The 15124-nt window shown below is 44.0% G+C and overlaps 1 protein-coding gene across 11 annotated transcripts in view; it reads right to left on the bottom strand.

Annotated features, from left to right (window-relative positions):
* LOC143984065 (uncharacterized) overlaps nucleotides 1-15124 on the bottom strand; it is a 96069-nt gene that overhangs the window by 19382 nt on the left and 61563 nt on the right. For 8 of the 11 annotated variants that reach the window (XM_077484365.1, XM_077484362.1, XM_077484363.1 and 5 more), the window contains 2 exons: nucleotides 12824-12904; nucleotides 2371-2466 (listed from right to left, as the gene is read on the bottom strand). The exons of 1 other annotated variant lie outside the window; for it this stretch is intronic. In XM_077484365.1, coding sequence (XP_077340491.1) covers nucleotides 2371-2466; nucleotides 12824-12904 — 177 coding nt within the window. The remainder of the gene's footprint in view (nucleotides 1-2370; nucleotides 2467-12823; nucleotides 12905-15124) is intronic. 2 more of the 11 variants (XM_077484366.1, XM_077484370.1) reach the window with 1 other exon arrangement.

Below are 15124 nucleotides of genomic sequence, written 5' to 3'. Positions count from 1 at the left end.
ATAAACTGCACTGATGGGCCCTGATGAGACTGCACTGATGGGCCCTGATGAGACTGCACTGATGGACACTAATGAGTTGGCACTGATGGGCACCGATGAGGCTGCACTGATGGGCACTGATGAGGCTGCATTGATGGACCGTAATGAGGTGGCACTGATGGGCTCTGATAAACTGCACTAATGGGCACTGATAAACTGCACTGATGGGCCCTGATGAGACTGCACTGATGGGCCCTGATGAGACTGCACTGATGGACACTAATGAGTTGGCACTGATGGGCACCGATGAGGCTGCACTGATGAGCACTTATGAGGCTGCACTGATGGGCACTGCTGAGACTGCATTGATGGGCACTGATGAGGCTGCACTGATGTACACTGATGAGACTGCACTGATGGCCACTGATGAGGCTGCACTGATGGGCACTAATGAGGTGGCACTGACGGGCACTAATAAACTGCACTGATGGGCCCCAATGAGACTGCACTGAGGGGCACTGATAAACTGCACTGATGGGCCCTGATGAGACTGCACTGATGGGTCCTGAGGAAACTGTACTGATGGACACTAATGAGGTGGCACTGATGAGGCTGCACTGATGGACACTGATGAGACTGCACTGATGAGCAATGATGAGGTTGCACTGATGGGCACTGATGAGGCTGCACTGATGGGCACTGATGAGGCTGCACTGATGCACACTGATGAGACTGCACTGATGGGCACTGATGAGGCTGCAACGATGGGCACTAATGAGGTGGCACTGATGGGCACTGATAAACTGCACTGATTGGCCCTGATGAGACTGCACTGATGGGCACTGATGAGGCTGCACTGATAAGGTGGCACTGATATGGTGCACTGATATGTTGCACTGATGGGGCTGCACTTATCATCAGGGCACTGATGAGGAAAGAAAATGCCAGTAACCAGCATTTTTTTCCATGTGATCAGCTATGATTGGACACATCTGGTCACATGTTAAAGAGCCTACACCATCGGCTCTTTAGCCTGGTCAGTGATGCGGTATGTCGGAGGGACACAGCTCACCACCGATCGGCACACACGAGCATCGCAATGTGAAGGACATCACATGATGTCCAGTCAGGATGGTAAAGCCCCCACCCGGATGTCAATCTGCTATAGGCCGGGCAGGAAGGTGTTAAATGATATCTAAAGCCATTATTTTTCCAGTTTTGGATAAAGTAGAGAAGTGTTCAAAACCCCATCAGGCTTTTCTTGTGTCTCCAGCAGGGAGATTCACCCTCAATGTGTCCTGGCGGAAGCCATGTCAAAGCGTCACCATAGCTCTTAAAGGGCCATTTTTTTTTTATTTTTTTTTTAAATTACACATTTTTGTTTTGCTTTTTTTTTATTGCATTTTAGTCTAAATATGAGATCTGGGGTCTTTTTGACACCAGATCTCATATTTAAGGCTGGATTCACACCTATGCATTTTTAGTGCTTTTTGCATTTTTGCAGATTTGCACTACAGAACGTGTTCCATAGGAAACCATTTTAAATGGACTGAAGTAGAAATCTGCAAAATGCAAAAAGCACTAAAAATGCATAGGTGTGAATCGGGCCTAAGAGGACATGTCATGCTTTTTTTCTATTACAAGGGATGTTTACATTCCTTGTAATAGGAATAAAAGTGGCATAATTTTTTTTTTTTAAAAACAGTGTAAAAATAAAATATAAAAGGTAAAATAAATAAGAAAAAAAAAAACATTTTTAAACGCGCCCCGTCCCGACAAGCTCGTGTGCAGAAGCGAACGCATACGTGAGTAGCACTCGCATATGAAAACGGTGTTCAAACCACACATGTGAGGTATCACCACGATCGGTAGAGTGAGAGCAATAATTCTAGCCCTAGACCTCCTCTGTAATTCTAAAAAATAAAACCTGTAGAATTTTTTAAATGTCGTCTATGGAGATTTTAAAGGGTATAAGTTTCTCACCATTCCACGAGCGGGCGCAATTTTGAAGCGTGACATGTTAGGTATCAATTTACTCAGCGTAACACTATCTTTCACAATATTTAAACATCGGGCTTACTGTACTGGTGACTTATTTTTTAATTCAAAAAGTGTATTTTGTAAGACCGCTGCGCAAATACGGTGTGACAGAAAGTATTGCAACGACCACCATTATATTCTCTAGGGTGTTATATAAAAAAAAAGTATAATGTTTGGAGATTCTAAGTAATTTTCTAACAAAAAAACTGTTTTTAACTTGTAAACAACATATCTCAGAAAGAGGCTCGGTCCTTAACTGGTTAATCTTCCTGAACATTTTTTCCATATGGACCTCCGGGTGATTGGACTGCATCTTAAAACTTTCATGAAACCACAGCTACATTTGTTCACCTGTAAGTCCTCTAGGTCCTCGCGTCGAGGTAGACCAGGTTTTTGAATGTTGTTCTTACATGGAGATTTGTTTCTCTGCATACGTTCTAGATATTCCTGCAAAATTATAATCAGAGGTTTTAAATGTCAAAATGTATGTTGTATAGCAATCCATAGTCATATAAGACAGATGTACGGTCTATCAGACTATTTGGGGGGCCAGTCTTTGGCCAGTAGGAATAAAAAGTAAGACGTTAGGCTCTCTAGTTATATAGCTGAGCAAGGATGGGGGATAACTAGAACATTTGGTTATTTTATTTTAAAAGAGAAAAGAAGTGGAAAACACTCAGGAGAGTAAAGGAGAAAGTAAGCTCAGGGTAGGCTTCTCCAACATGATGATCATTATTAGTCCAAAGAGCTGGCAGGGGCTGAGATAAAAACACAATGGGGGGGGGGGGGGGGGGGGGATTTACTAAAACTGGTGCACACCGAATCTGATGCAGTTGTGCATAGTAATCAATCAGCTTCTAACTTCAGCTTGTTGAATTAAGCTTTGGCAATAAAACCTGGAAGCTGATTGGTTGTGATGGGGTTGATTTACTAAAGGCAAATACACTGTGCACTTTTCAAAGTGCAGTTGCACTCTGCAAGAACAGTTGCTCCAGATATTAGTGAATGACCAGAAGCTTCAATCATGTGCAAGCAAAAATGCTGTTGTTTATATTTTCTTTTTTTATATTTTCCTTGCAAATGATTGCGTATCCTTGGAAAAGTGAAGCTTTATCTAATTTACTAAGCTCTGGAGCAACTGCACTTGCAGAGTGCAAAGTCTATTGGCCTTTAGTAAATCAATCCCTATGCACAGTTGCGTCAGATTCTGTGTGCACCAGTTTTAGTAAATCTGCCCCAAAGTCTACAGATTTCCAGACTGCAAAACAATGGTGTATTTCCTAAACCAGTGATGGCGAACCTTGGCACCCCAGATGTTTTGGAACTACATTTCCCATGATGCTCCACTACACTGCAGAGTGCATGAGCATCATGGGAAATGTAGTTCCAAAACATCTGGGGTGCCAAGGTTCGCCATCACTGTCCTAAACAGACTCTGTCTCTGAGGGAAGGAGGGCAAACTGCTGTATATATGCAGACACCTAATGACAAACTCCAACACAACCTCAAAGTGTGGAAGCTTTGTCTATTAAAACAACCAGGCGGACAGCCATGATAGGAAGATTTGGGAAGCTATGGGACCTCTAGGTCCCTCCTGTATTCCACACCTGCAGCATTTGGCTCCTCTTTTCCCCAATGAGAGTCTTTTCAAAGGGTATCTAAGGCCCCCAAAGCCTTTTTTTTTTGAGTTTTAAGTTTTGGATAGAGTAAAGAAGAGTTAAAAGCCCATTCAAGTTTTTATTACTGTCTGTGCCTCCAACAGCGAGATTCACCCTCTCTAGGGGGTTCATTTCCTAAAAGCAAATAGGCTGTACACTTTGGAAAGTGCTGTTGCTCCAGAGTTTAGTTTAGTAAATGAGCAGAAGCTCTGCTGACTTCCATCATCCAATCCTGTGCAAGCAAAAATGCTGTTTATTTTATTTTCCTTGCACGCGATTGGGTATTCTTTGCAAAGTGAAGCTTTACCCAATTTACTAAGCTCTGGAGCAACTGCACTTGCTAGGGCAACTGCAACTTTGCAAAGTGCCTGGTCCATTTGCCTTCAGCAAATCAACCCTTATGGGTCCTGGCAACCGCTATCAATTGGACTGAAATGGAAGCAAAATTTTAAATTTTGAGTTCTCACTGCAATAGGGATGGAGGGAAAAAAAATTCTCAATATGGACCATTTTTTCCAGTGACTTTCCTCTTAAAGAGATTTCTTCTTCTGTCTGCAGGACATAAAGTAAGGTGATTCTACCCAATGGGACACAGATGGTTAAAAAATGCAGAGGTTTTTACCTTCCCAAAAAACGTTTCCATATGGACCTCCAGGTGATTGGACTGTATTTTACAACATTCATGAAACAACAGCTACATTTGTTCACCTGCAAGACCTCTAGGTACAGGCGTTTAATATGGTCAGGATTTTGAGATGACTCCCGGCGTGCAATATAGGCAGGACTTTGAGGTTTAACTGTAGTTTGTTGATAAAGCTGCAAAATTAAAGCAGAGGTCCACCCTAAAGTGGAGCTTCCGCTCATTGGAACCCTCCCCCCCTCCGGCGCCACAATTGGCACCTTTCAGGGGGGAGGGGGGTGCAGGTACCTGTACAGTACAGGTATCTGCACCCACTTCCGGCATAGATATCTGCAGAATATACACCCCTTTCCACAGATATCTACGCCCCTTTCTGAAGGTCCCCCGCTGTCTGCTGGGAAACACAGGGATCCCAAAGACAGCGGGGACCATCCTTATTGCGCAGCGCGACTCGAGCATGCGCAGTAGGGAACCGGGAAATTAAGCCGCAAGGCTCCACTTCCTGATTCCCATAGCCAAGATGGCGGCGGCAGCACCTGAGAGACAATTGAGAGATCGGCTTCGGGTGCTGACATCGCGGGCGCGCTGGGCGGGTAAGTGTCATTATTTTAAAAGTCAGCAGCTGCAGTATTTGTAGCTGCTGGCTTTAAAAAAAAAAAAAAACGGCGGACTCCCGCTTTTAAATCAGAGGTTTTATATGTCAAAATGTATGTTGTAAAGCAATCCGTAGTCACCATAAACTAGGGATACCTAGAACATTGGTTTGTTTTGTTTTAAAATAGAAAAGAAGTGGAAAACACTCAGGAGAAAGTAAGCCCAGGGTAGGTTTCTCCAGCATCATTAAAGCGGAACTTTACTCTCTCAATCAACATTGACTATTTTTGAGCCTTATGCTGCGAGCATTAGTAAATGGATAGGAAAGTATATCATAGTTACAGTACTTACAAAAGAGAGGTGTGTGAAAAAGGCCTAAAAAGCACCTACAGACAAAACCCCTATACAGAAGAGGACCCCTTAGTAATAACTGCGTACATAAAGATAAAAGCCACAAGCATAAAGAATATGTGATCCAGAGGGCGCTATCACCATAATCAGCCATCCTGGGTGGAGCAAGTGCCCTAGGGTGTGACCAGCACGACATTCTGGAAGTGACGTTTTGCGCTCCACCATCCTCCACCGTCTTCCTGGAAGTGACTGCGGTATCTGTAAGGAGATGCTCGCTCCATCCAGGATGGCTGATGGTGATAGCGCCCTTTGGGTCACATATTCTTTATGCTTGTGGTTTTTATCTTTATGTACGCAGTTATTACTAAGGGGTCCTCTTCTGTATAGGGGTTTTGTCTATAAATAAACAAGATTATGCCATGTGCTGTTTTTCTTGTGTTTTATGACATCATTTTGGAGCCTTTATACTAATGGATCTTGTTGGTGATGAGGACTTAGCCCACGTACACACGGTCGGAGATTTCCACAACCAAATCCGTCGGATTTTGCCTGTCGGATTTTGTCCGTCGGATCTTGTCCGAAACTGTTGCATACACACGGTCGGGCCAAGTTGGCGAAAAATCCGTTCTTTCAGAACGTGATGACGTAATTTCGTTACGATGGGACTACGTTCAGGCTAGTAGCCAATAGCTTTGATGTAGGAATTTGAATGTGAGCATGCGTGGCACTTGGTCCGATGAAAATGCTCTACACATGATCGGATTAGGTCCGTCCGGCCCAGTTGGTCGGGAAATATTTCCAACATGTTGGAAAATTGGGTCGGACGGAGATTCGGACGGAATCAGTCCGATGCATACCACACACAGTCGGATTATCCAACGACACGGTCCGATAAGACGCAATCCGACAGATTATCCGACCGTGTGTACAAGGGCTTAGGATCTGAGTAGCTGTTGAATATCTAACTTTAATGCTGGCTCATTATGAGGTTTCTGGTGAGTTTGACCCCCTGGGGGAGTGTGCTTCACGAGGTGGAGGTTTGTTCACTATTTCTGGTGAAAGGTGCACACTTGGACCACTGTGACTCAACATCCAAAACGCTTTGAACTGTCCCTACTACCATGTACTGCTTATAGACTTTTAGTTGTGGGGAAGACCACATGTTGTGATATTTTGTATCATGTTTAATTTCAGCGCTGTTTTAGTATTTTAATGATCCAGTGTTTTGATTGTTTATTTTTATACTACTGTTTGATATTTACAGTACTTGTTTTAAACATTTTTTTTTTTATTTCTTCTCTTGGTTAAAGTGGATGTAAACCTGATTCATTAAATTTGACCTGGGCACATATATTCCCAGTGTTTACTTATCTCTCTCCAAAGCACTAAGTCCTGCATGTTTCTGCTGTTTCATTGCTCTGCTATCAGTATGATAACTTCTAACAAGTTCTCCTGAAATTTGTGTCATTCTATAAATAGATTATCAGAGAGTGTGTCTTGTCACAGCACAGCTCTGTAAGTATCTTCCTATGTGGAAGGGGATGGGGGTGGTCTGTGCCTTTCCTCCAAACAGCTGTTTCCCAGTGTATGCCAATAATTCACTCCTACAGCTGAATGAGGAAGTAGAAATTCTAACCTGTTAGAACTCTAAAGACTATAGCAAGCTGAAGACAGCAGATATACATGTAAAACCTATGTAGGGAGATTTGTTTAATTCCCTGTGTATCATCTGAGGCTGTTCACTTCACTGGGTATAGGAGAGGGTTTACATCTGCTTTAAGCACGTCCTCTTGCCTACATGCCTGAGCCAAGGGCAGATGTATTCCAGGAAGCAAATGGTATATTACTCAAGACAGCCACCACCAGAAATGCCAGAGGGGGGTGTATTTTAAAGTGATCTCTCAGCAAAATAAAGCATGGAGATATGGATGGATGGATGGGGGAATTTGCTTTGAATATTCTGTTTAATATATTTTTTATTGAAAAGAATGGCATTGTCCAACAAAACAGTGAGAAAAGAAAAAAGGAAAGGGAATAGTTATGCTTAATGAGCATGACCTAACTATCCTTAAATTAACCAGATTTTATATTTCCCATTCCCACTTGAATTTTCACAAAATAGAAAATTGCCATAAATCTGACGTGCCAACATATTCGCTATCAATGCCAATTTTTGTATACATACATGCAAAAAAATAAATAAATAAATAAATAAAAAGATATAAACAAACAACAACACCAGTGCACATCTCTACGTGATCATCTGCGTACATCTGTCCGTGATCACACAAACCAATTATTATACACTTAACAGGATTTTATTTACCAAAGACATGTTGCAGAATACACTTTGGCTTAAATTTATGACAAAATTAGATTCTATTAGGTTTCTTTTAAAATAGAAAGACATTTTTTTTTTTTCCAAATCTCCTCTCTTTTTTTGCATATATCAAAAAAAAATACGTAGTCGTGAATAAATACCACCAAACAAAACCTCTATTTGTGCAAACAAAATGATAAACATTTCATTTGAGCACAGCGTAGTATGACCGTGCAATTGTCATTGAAAGTGTGAGAGGGATGAAAGCTGAAAAGCTGGTCTGGGAAGGAAGTGGGTGAAAGTGCCCAGTATTGATATGGTTAAGCACGCCCTATTGCCTATATGCCTGGGCTAAGGGCAAATGGATTCAAGAAAGCAAATGGTGCATTGCTCAAGATGGCCACCATCATAGTTGCAGGGGGGGGGGGGGTGTATTTCAAAGTGATCTCTCAGCAAAATAAAGCATGGACATATGGATGGATGTAGGGGGTGCTTTGAATATTAATACGTGAATTAAATAGCATTTTTGGTTTGTGGTGCCCCTGGCGGACAGAGAATCTGGTGCAGTTGTGCATAGTAACCAATCAGCTTCTAACTTTAGCTTGTTGAATTAAGCTTTGACAATAAAACCTAGAAGCTGATTGGTGTGCAGATTCTGTGTGCACCAGTTTTAGTAAATCTGCCCCCAAGTCTACAGATTTCCAAATTGTAAAACAATGGTGTATTTCCTAAACAGACTTTGGGGTTGATTTACTAAAGGCAAATCCACTTTGCAATACAAGTGCCCTTGGAAGTGCAGTCGCTGTAGATCTGAGGGGAAGCTCTGAAATGAGGGGAAGCTCTGCTGATTTTATCATCCAATCATGTGCAAACAAAAATTCAGTTTTTTTTATTTTCCTTGCATTTCACCCCAGATCCATAGAGACTGCACCTCCAAGTGCACTTGTAGAGCAATGTGGATTTGCCTTTAATAAATAAACCCCCCTGTCACTGGAGAAAGGAGTAGGGTTGCCACCTGACCGGGCAGTTTGGGTTTGGAATCATGCGTCCGGGTTTCAGACTGTCTGAAACCCGGACATATTATTCACACTGAACTATGACTTCCCAGCAGGGTTTCTGGCTGCAGCTGTGTAAGCCAGAAGTGTCTGTTACACTCTCTCTCACACTGCCCAGCACTAACCCCCCCCCCCCCCCCCACATACAGATGGGAGAGGAGAGAGGGATCGATCTGCACCTCTTCCTCCCGCCCCTACCCCCCTGTGACCACCCACACTCCAATCCCTGGCGCTGTGCCTCAGAAAAGGAAAGTGGGGGGCCGCAACTTTGAAGCCCAGCAACCACAGCAACCACAGATGCATCTAGATGAGAGGTGCTGACTACTTGCCTAATCCCATATACCCAATTCTATACTCACAGTTGATCCAGAGGAAGGCAAAAAACCCCAGCAGAGCATGATCCAATTTGCTAAAGCAGGGGAAAAAATTCCTACCTGATCCCGAGAGGCAATCGGATTTTCCCCGGATCAACTTTCCCTATAAATGTTAGTACCCAGTTATATTACGTACACTTAGGAAATAATCCAGGCCCTTCTTAAAGCAATCCACTGAGCTGGCCAGAACCACCTCTGCAGAGAGTCTATTCCACATTTTCACAGCTCTTACTGTGAAGAAACCTTTCCATATTTGGAGATGAAATCTCTTTTCTTCTAGACATAAAGAGTGCCCCCTTGTCCTCTTTTGACTGCAAAGTGAATAACTCGACACAAAGTTCACTATATGGACCCCTTATATATTTGTACATGTTGATCATCCCCCCTTAATCTCCTCTTCTAAAGAGTGAATAAATTCAGTTCCTCTAATCTTTCCTCATAGCTGAGTTCCTCCATGCCTCTTATCAGTTTGGTTGCCTTTCTCTGCACTTTCTCCAGTTCCCCGATATCCTTTTTGAGAACTGGAGCCCAAAACTGAACTGCATATTCCAGATAAGGTCTTACTAACTGACGGTCTGTCAGACTATTGGGGGCCAGGCTGTGGCCAGTAGGAATAAAAAGAAGTAAGATGTTAGCCCAGTGGCGTAGTGTGGGTTGTCGGCGCCCAGGGCAAGGCAAGTAATTTGCGCCCCCCTAACACGTGGACTTTTAGCACTCAATGAGTACCTTCGACTAGTACAGTATAAAACCCCTTACCCCTATGTCACAGATCAGCTGTGGAGCTGATCTGTGTCTTACCTTTACTGGTGGAGGTTGGCTGGTACCTATGACACTACACTGTCCACTATACTACACTGACCACTATGCTACACTGTCCACTATACTACACTACACTGACTACCATACTATGCTACACTGTCCACTATACTTCGCTACACTGACCACCATACTATGCTACACTGTTCACTATACTACGCTGTCCACTATGCTACACTGTACACTATACTATGCTACACTGACCACCATACTATGCTACAGGGACCACCATACTACGCTACACTGTCCACTATACTACACTGTGCACTATACTACACTGTCCAATATATTACACTATCCACTATACTACACTGACCACCATACTATGCTACACTGTCCACTGTACTACGCTAAACAGACCCCCATACTATGCTACACTGACCACCATACTACGCTACACTGACCACCATACTATGCTACACTGACCACCATACTATGCTACACTGCCCACTATACTACGCTACACTGACCACCATACTATACTACACCATCCACTATACTACACTGTCCACTATACTATACTACACTGTCCACTATACTACGCTACACTGACCACCATACTAAGCTACACTGACCAGCATACTACGCTACACTGACCACCATACTACGCTACACTATCCACTACACTGTGCTGCACTGACCACCATACTATGCTACACTGACCACCATACTATGCTACACTGACTGACCACCATACTACACTGACAACTACACTAACCACCATACTACACTGACTGACCACCATACAAGACAGCGGCCGGGGTGGCTCACATTTTTACTTATCTCCCCCGCACTCTGGCTGCTGCCATGTTTAGTGTCCGGCGCACTCTGATTGGGTGTATAGGGGGGTCATGTGCGGAGGCGGGACTTCAGGATCAACCACAGGACAGGCCAGCTCTATGCCTCACATGACCCCCATATGCCCAATCATAGGGCGCCTGAACACTGAACATGGCAGCTGGAGCGAGGGGGACACAGGTACATAAAATTAGGAGGAGGCAGCCAGTGACACATACTGGCGCCCCCATAAATGTCACGTCCGGGGCCACGACACCCCCTGCACCCCCCACGCTACGCCACTGTGCTAGGCTCTCTAGTGATATAGCTGAGCAAGGATGGGGGATAACTAGAACATTCAGTTGTTTTATTTTAAAAGAGAAAAGAAGTGGAAAACACTCAGGAGAGTAAAGGAGAAAGTAAGCTCAGGGTAGGCTTCTCCAGCATGCTAATCATTAAAGCGGACCTTCACTCTCTCAATCAACATTAATTATTTTTACTCCTTATGCTGCTAGCATTAGTAAATAGATAGGAAAGTATATCATATTTGAACATGACTGTATGCAGATTGTTCAGGAGGACAAGCGCTTGTCAATATTTACTTCCTGGTTTATATGCCTGGACAAACAATGTCATACATCTCAGGGATCTTCAGGGGGTGTGTTCTTAGTTAAGCACGCCCTCCTGCCTACATGCCTGAGCTAAGGGCAGATGGATTCCAGAAAGTAAATGGTACATTGCTCAAGATGGCCACCACCAGAGGTGCCGGGGGGGGGGGTGTATTTCAAAGTGATCTCTCCGCAAAATAAAGCATGGAGATATGGATGGGTGGAGTGGGGGGGGCATTTCCTTTAAATATTAATAAGTGAATTAAATAGAATTTTTGGTTTGTGGCGCTCAGTTGCAGTGTGGTTCACCTTTAATAGGCCAAAGAGCTGGCTGGCAGGTGTTGAGACAAAGACACAAAGGGGGAGATTTACTAAAACCGGCGCACACAGAATCTGGTGCAGTTGTGCATAGTAACCAATCAGCTTCTAACTTCAGCTTGTTGAATTAAGCTTTGACAATAAGATCTAGAAGCTTATTTGTTACTGTGCACAGTTGTATCAGATTCTGTGTGCACCAGTTTTAGTAAATCTGCCCCCAAGTCTACAGCTTTCCAGATTGTAAAACAATGGTGTATTTCCTAAAGAGACTTTCGGGTTGATTTACTAAAGGCAAATCCACTTTGCAATACAAGTGTCCTTGGAAGTGCAGTTGCTGGAGGGGAAGCTCTGAAATGAGGGGAAGCTCTGCTGATTTTATCATCCAATCATGTGCAAACAAAAATTCAGTTTTTTTATTTTCTTTGCATGTCCCCCCAGATTGACAGCGACTGCACTTACAAGGGCACTTGTAGTTCAAAGTGGATTTGCCTTTAGTAAATAAACCCCTCTGTCACTGGAGAAAGGAATAGGGTTGCCACCTGTCCAGGCAGTTTGGGTTTGGAATCATGAGTCCGGTTTTCAGAATGTCTGAAACCCGGACATATTATTCACACTGGACTATGACTTCCCAGCAGGGTTTCTGGCTGCAGCTGTGTAAGCCAGAAGTGTCTGTTACACTCTCTCTCACACTGCCCAGCACTAACCCCCCCCCCCCCCCCCCCCCCCACATACAGATGGGAGAGGAGAGAGGGATCGATCTGCACCTCTTCCTCCCGCCCCTACCCCCCTGTGACCACCCACACTCCAATCCCTGGCGCTGTGCCTCAGAAATGGAAAGTGGGGGCCGGAACTTTGAAGCCCAGCAACCACAGATGCATCTAGATGAGAGGTGCTGACTACCAAGGGGTGAGTGAGCTCACCATCCATCCCTGTCTGTGACCGAAGTCTCCCCCCGCATCTGAGTGAGTACACTAAGGTAATGTGGTCCTGGCAACCACTGTCAATTAGATTAAAATTGAGGCAACATTTAAAATGTTAAAATTTGAGTTATCACTGCAATAGGGATGGAGGGAAATGTTTTCAATAGGGACACTTTTCTCCAGTGACTTTCCTCTTACAGAGATTTCCTCTTCTGTCTACAGGACATAAAGTAAGGTTATTCTCCCCAATGGGACACAGAGGGTTGGAAAAAATGCAGAGGATTTAACCTTCCCAAACACCTTTCCATATGGAGCTCCGGGAGATTGGACTGTATTTTACAACTTCCATGAAACAACAACTACATTTGGTCACCTTGATGGCATTGAGGTCCAGGTGTCGAGCAAAGCCAGGATTTTGTGGAGGTTCTTTCCTCTGAATACGTTCTAGATATTCCTGCAAAATAAAAATCAGAGGTTTTAATTGTCAAAATTTATGTTGTATAGCAATCCTTATTCATATAAGACAGATGTATGGTCTGTCAGACGATTGGGGGCCAGGCTGTGGCCAGTAGGAATAAAAAGAGTAATTTGCGCCCCCCTAACACGTGGACTTTTAGCACTCAATGAGTTCCTTTGACTAGTACAGTATAAAACCCCTTACCCCTATGTCACAGATCAGCTGTGGAGCTGATCTGTGTCTTACCTTTACTGGTGGAGGTTGGCTGGCACCTATGACACTACACTGTCCACTATACTACACTGTCCACTATACTACACTGACCACTATACTACACTGTCCACTATACTACACTACACTGACCACCATACTATGCTACACTGATCACCATACTATACTACACTGACCACCATACTATGCTACACTGACCACCATACTATACTACACTGACCACCATACTATACTACACTGACCACCATACTATACTACACTGACCACCATACTATACTACACTGACCACCATACTATACTACACTGACCACCATACTATACTACACTGACCACCATACTATACTACACTGACCACCATACTATGCTACACTGACCACCATACTATGCTACACTGATCACCATACTATACTACACTGACCACCATACTATACTACACTGACCACTATACTACACTGTCCACTATGCTACACTGTCCACTATACTATGCTACACTGACCACCATACTATGCTACGCTGTCCACTATACTACACTGTCCACTATACTACTCTACACTGACTACCATACTATGCTACAGTGACCACCATACTATGCTACACTGTCCACTGTACTACACTGTCCACTATACTACACTGTCCACTATACTACACTGTCCTAGGGTTGCCACCTTTTCTTCAAGTCAAACCCGAACACTGTATTGGCGTACATTTTGCTATTAAATAACATTTCTAATCAAATGCAATTAATAACAAGAGTCCCCCTTTACATCAGAGTCTGCAGGGTCTGCAGGGTTCCCCTTTTATATCTGAACTCGCAGAGTTCCCTTTCACTGTAAGGGGCGACTCTGCAGACTCTAATGGAAAGGGATCCTCTGGGAACCCTGATTTAAGGAGGAACACTGAGAACTCTGATGTATGGAGATGAAACACTGTGGCCTCTGGTGTAAAGGGGAAATCTGATGTAAGGGGTGCTCTGAGAACCCTGATATACTTTAGTGTACTCTCTCAGAGGCAGGAGAGAGAAGGGGGGAGACTTCAGTCACAGACTGGGATGGATGGTGAGCTCACTCACCCTTTGGCAATCAGCACTTCTTATCCAGATGTATCTGAGACTGCTGGACTTCAAATTTCCAGCCCCCACTTTCCTTTTTGGAAGTACAGCGCCAGGGATTGGAGTGTGGGCAGACACAGAGGGGTAGGGGGTGGGGGGAGAGGTGCAGATCGAGCCCTCTCTCCTCTCCCATCTGTGTGTGTGTTGGGGGGGGGGGGGTTGTTGGTGTTGGCTTTTGGCATGTGCATGGCGTGAAAGAATGTAACAGTCACTCTCAGCTTAGACAATTACAGCCAGCAACCCTGCTGGGAAGCCATAGTCCAGTCTGAATAATGTGTCCGGGTTTCAGGCAGTCTCAAACCCGGACGCATGGTTCCAAACCCGAACTGTCCGGGTGAATCCTGGACAGGTGGCAACCCTACACTGTCCACTATACTACACTACACTGACCACCATACTATGCTACACTGTCCATTGTACTATGCTACACTGACCACCATACTACGCACTGACACATACTGGCGCCCCATAAATGTCATGCCCAGGGCCACGGCACCCCCTGCACCCCCCACGCTACGCTACTGCTTTAGGCTCTCTAGTCATATAGCTGAGCAAGGATGGGGGATAACTAGAACATTCAGTTGTTTTATTTTAAAAAAGAAAAGAAGAAAGTAAGCTCAGGGTAGACTTCTCCAGCATGCTGATCATTATTGTGGACCTTCACTCTCTCAATCAACATTAATTATTTTTACTCCTTATGTTGCTAGCATTTGTAAATAGATAGGAAAGTATATCATATTTGAACATGACTGTATGCAGATTGTTCAGGAGGACAAGCGCTTGTCAATATTTACTTGTTTAAAAAAAATGCATTTATTCAGTAACTTCCTGGTTTATATGCCTGGACAAACAATGTCATACATCCCAGGGATCTTCAG

Source organism: Lithobates pipiens, unplaced genomic scaffold, assembly GCF_037356315.1.
Source record: "Lithobates pipiens isolate NorthernLeopardFrog02 unplaced genomic scaffold, aLitPip1_a1.2 Scaffold_16, whole genome shotgun sequence".
Classification (NCBI taxonomy): domain Eukaryota; kingdom Metazoa; phylum Chordata; class Amphibia; order Anura; family Ranidae; genus Lithobates; species Lithobates pipiens.
Note: the sequence above shows the minus strand (reverse complement) of the source record. Positions and strands in the feature narration are given on the sequence as shown.